Consider the following 1,861-nt stretch of genomic DNA (forward strand, 5'->3'; position numbering starts at 1 on the left):
ACGATCACGCCTCTCGGACATGAGTAGGTCCGCTGTTGATGTATAATAGTTTATGGTTAAGAATTGACTTTCTCCTCGAGAGATGACTACAACCCTAGAAGATAATTTGGGCCAACGTTACGAATGCGTAAGCAAAACATATATTAGGCTATAAGCTATGGTCATGACCATCATGGTCACCATGATCCTCCACATCAACGCCATGTCACTCACTTCTAATCCATCATTCAAAACCATTACCTTAAAAGAGTGTCGTCATGACTCATGACACAAACCACTATTCTCTTATTTTAATTTATTTTTATGAAGAAATGGGAAAGAAAAATTTAAAAAAAGGAAAGGAGGCCCATGGTTGTTATGGTTTAATCCATGTCAACCATGGTGGATGAGACAATATGATGATGTAACAATCCATTAATGGACATTCTACGTGGCAATTGATGACCCAACCAATGCTTCCCACACCCTTCGGCCTTAGTTTTAACATGCTAAAATATTTCAAGAAGTTTTATATTGCAAAGACTAACTTACGCGTATACTGTCTTTCTAAATCTAAGTCATATGTTCATCATGAGACAAGAAAAAAATACATTTATCAGGCACATTGATACGGTTAGAAAATGAACCCTTTTGAGTATTTACGATCTAGATAGAAAATGGAATAAAACGAATATATAAATGATATAAAAAGTGTATACGACATTGCATTTACTTACCTTTCAATGATATAAAAGTTATAGTATAAAATGACATTTCAATTACGTACATAAAAGTTATTAAACCAACTCTATTCTTCAGTGGATAATGGCAGAACCAAGTAAACCACCGTTAAAACTCGACGGCAAAATAACAATAATAACCGGCGGAGCAAGCGGAATCGGAGAAGCAACAGCGCGTCTCTTCGCCAACCACGGCGCGTACGTCATAATCGCCGACATCCAAGACGAAAACGGCCAACAAGTCGCCAATTCCATCGGCACAAACCGCTGCACCTACATCCACTGCGACATCTCTGACGAACAACAAGTAATCTCCATCGTCAATCTCACCGTCAAAACTCACGGCCGATTAGACATCATGTTCAGCAACGCCGGAATAATAAGCACATCCAAACAAACAGTCCTCGATCTCAACCTAACGGAACTCGACGCGCTGCTCAACGTCAACGTGCGTGGAACCGCCGCGTGCGTAAAGCACGCGGCGCGTGCGATGGTAGAACAGCGCGTGAGAGGCTGCATCGTTTGTACGGCGAGCGTGGCTGCCTCTAAAGGTGGAAGTATACGGACGGATTACGTGATGACGAAGCACGCGCTGCTAGGGCTGGTGAGATCGGCGAGTAAGCAGTTAGGTGTGTATGGAATACGAGTGAACTGTGTGTCGCCGTCGGCGGTGGTGACGCCGTTGGCGAAACGGTCGCCGGAGAGTGCGGAGAAGACGATGAGGTTGTATGAGAAGTTGTCGAGTTTGAAAGGAGTGGAATTGAGTGTGGAGGATGTAGCGGAAGCTGTGTTGTTTCTGGCATCCGACGGTTCAAAGTTTGTTACTGGTCATGATCTGGTGGTGGATGGTGGTTTGACCAAGTTACCGGATGCAGATGATTTGGTTATGTATGATTGTTGATACGGAACTATTGATATAATTGGTTGCGTCGTGTGTCATCTTTATGTAAGCAAAGGATTCTTTTACAAGCGTCATGTATCCGATTATGATCTTACTCGTAACATATGTAAATAAACTCATGGTTGTAAAAATCCTGATTAGTCGCTGATTAATCGCTAGTCCTAAGTTCACCGAGTAATTTTTTTATATAATTGGTCAATTAATCAGTAGGTGGTTAAGAGTGGTCTAATTTAGTTCTAAT

General features: G+C 42.0%; 1 protein-coding gene across 1 annotated transcript; it reads left to right on the forward strand.

Annotated features, from left to right (window-relative positions):
- The first annotated feature begins 663 nt into the window (after window positions 1-663).
- LOC110941956 ((-)-isopiperitenol/(-)-carveol dehydrogenase, mitochondrial) lies at window positions 664-1,806 on the forward strand. Its single transcript, XM_022183654.2, has one exon. It carries the CDS (start codon window positions 805-807, stop codon window positions 1,618-1,620), a length of 816 nt encoding a protein of 271 aa, XP_022039346.1. The 5' UTR covers window positions 664-804; the 3' UTR covers window positions 1,621-1,806.
- Window positions 1,807-1,861: the final 55 nt, after the last annotated feature.

The sequence above is a fragment of the Helianthus annuus genome, chromosome 5 (genome assembly GCF_002127325.2).
Source record: "Helianthus annuus cultivar XRQ/B chromosome 5, HanXRQr2.0-SUNRISE, whole genome shotgun sequence".
Taxonomy (NCBI): Eukaryota; Viridiplantae; Streptophyta; class Magnoliopsida; order Asterales; family Asteraceae; genus Helianthus; species Helianthus annuus.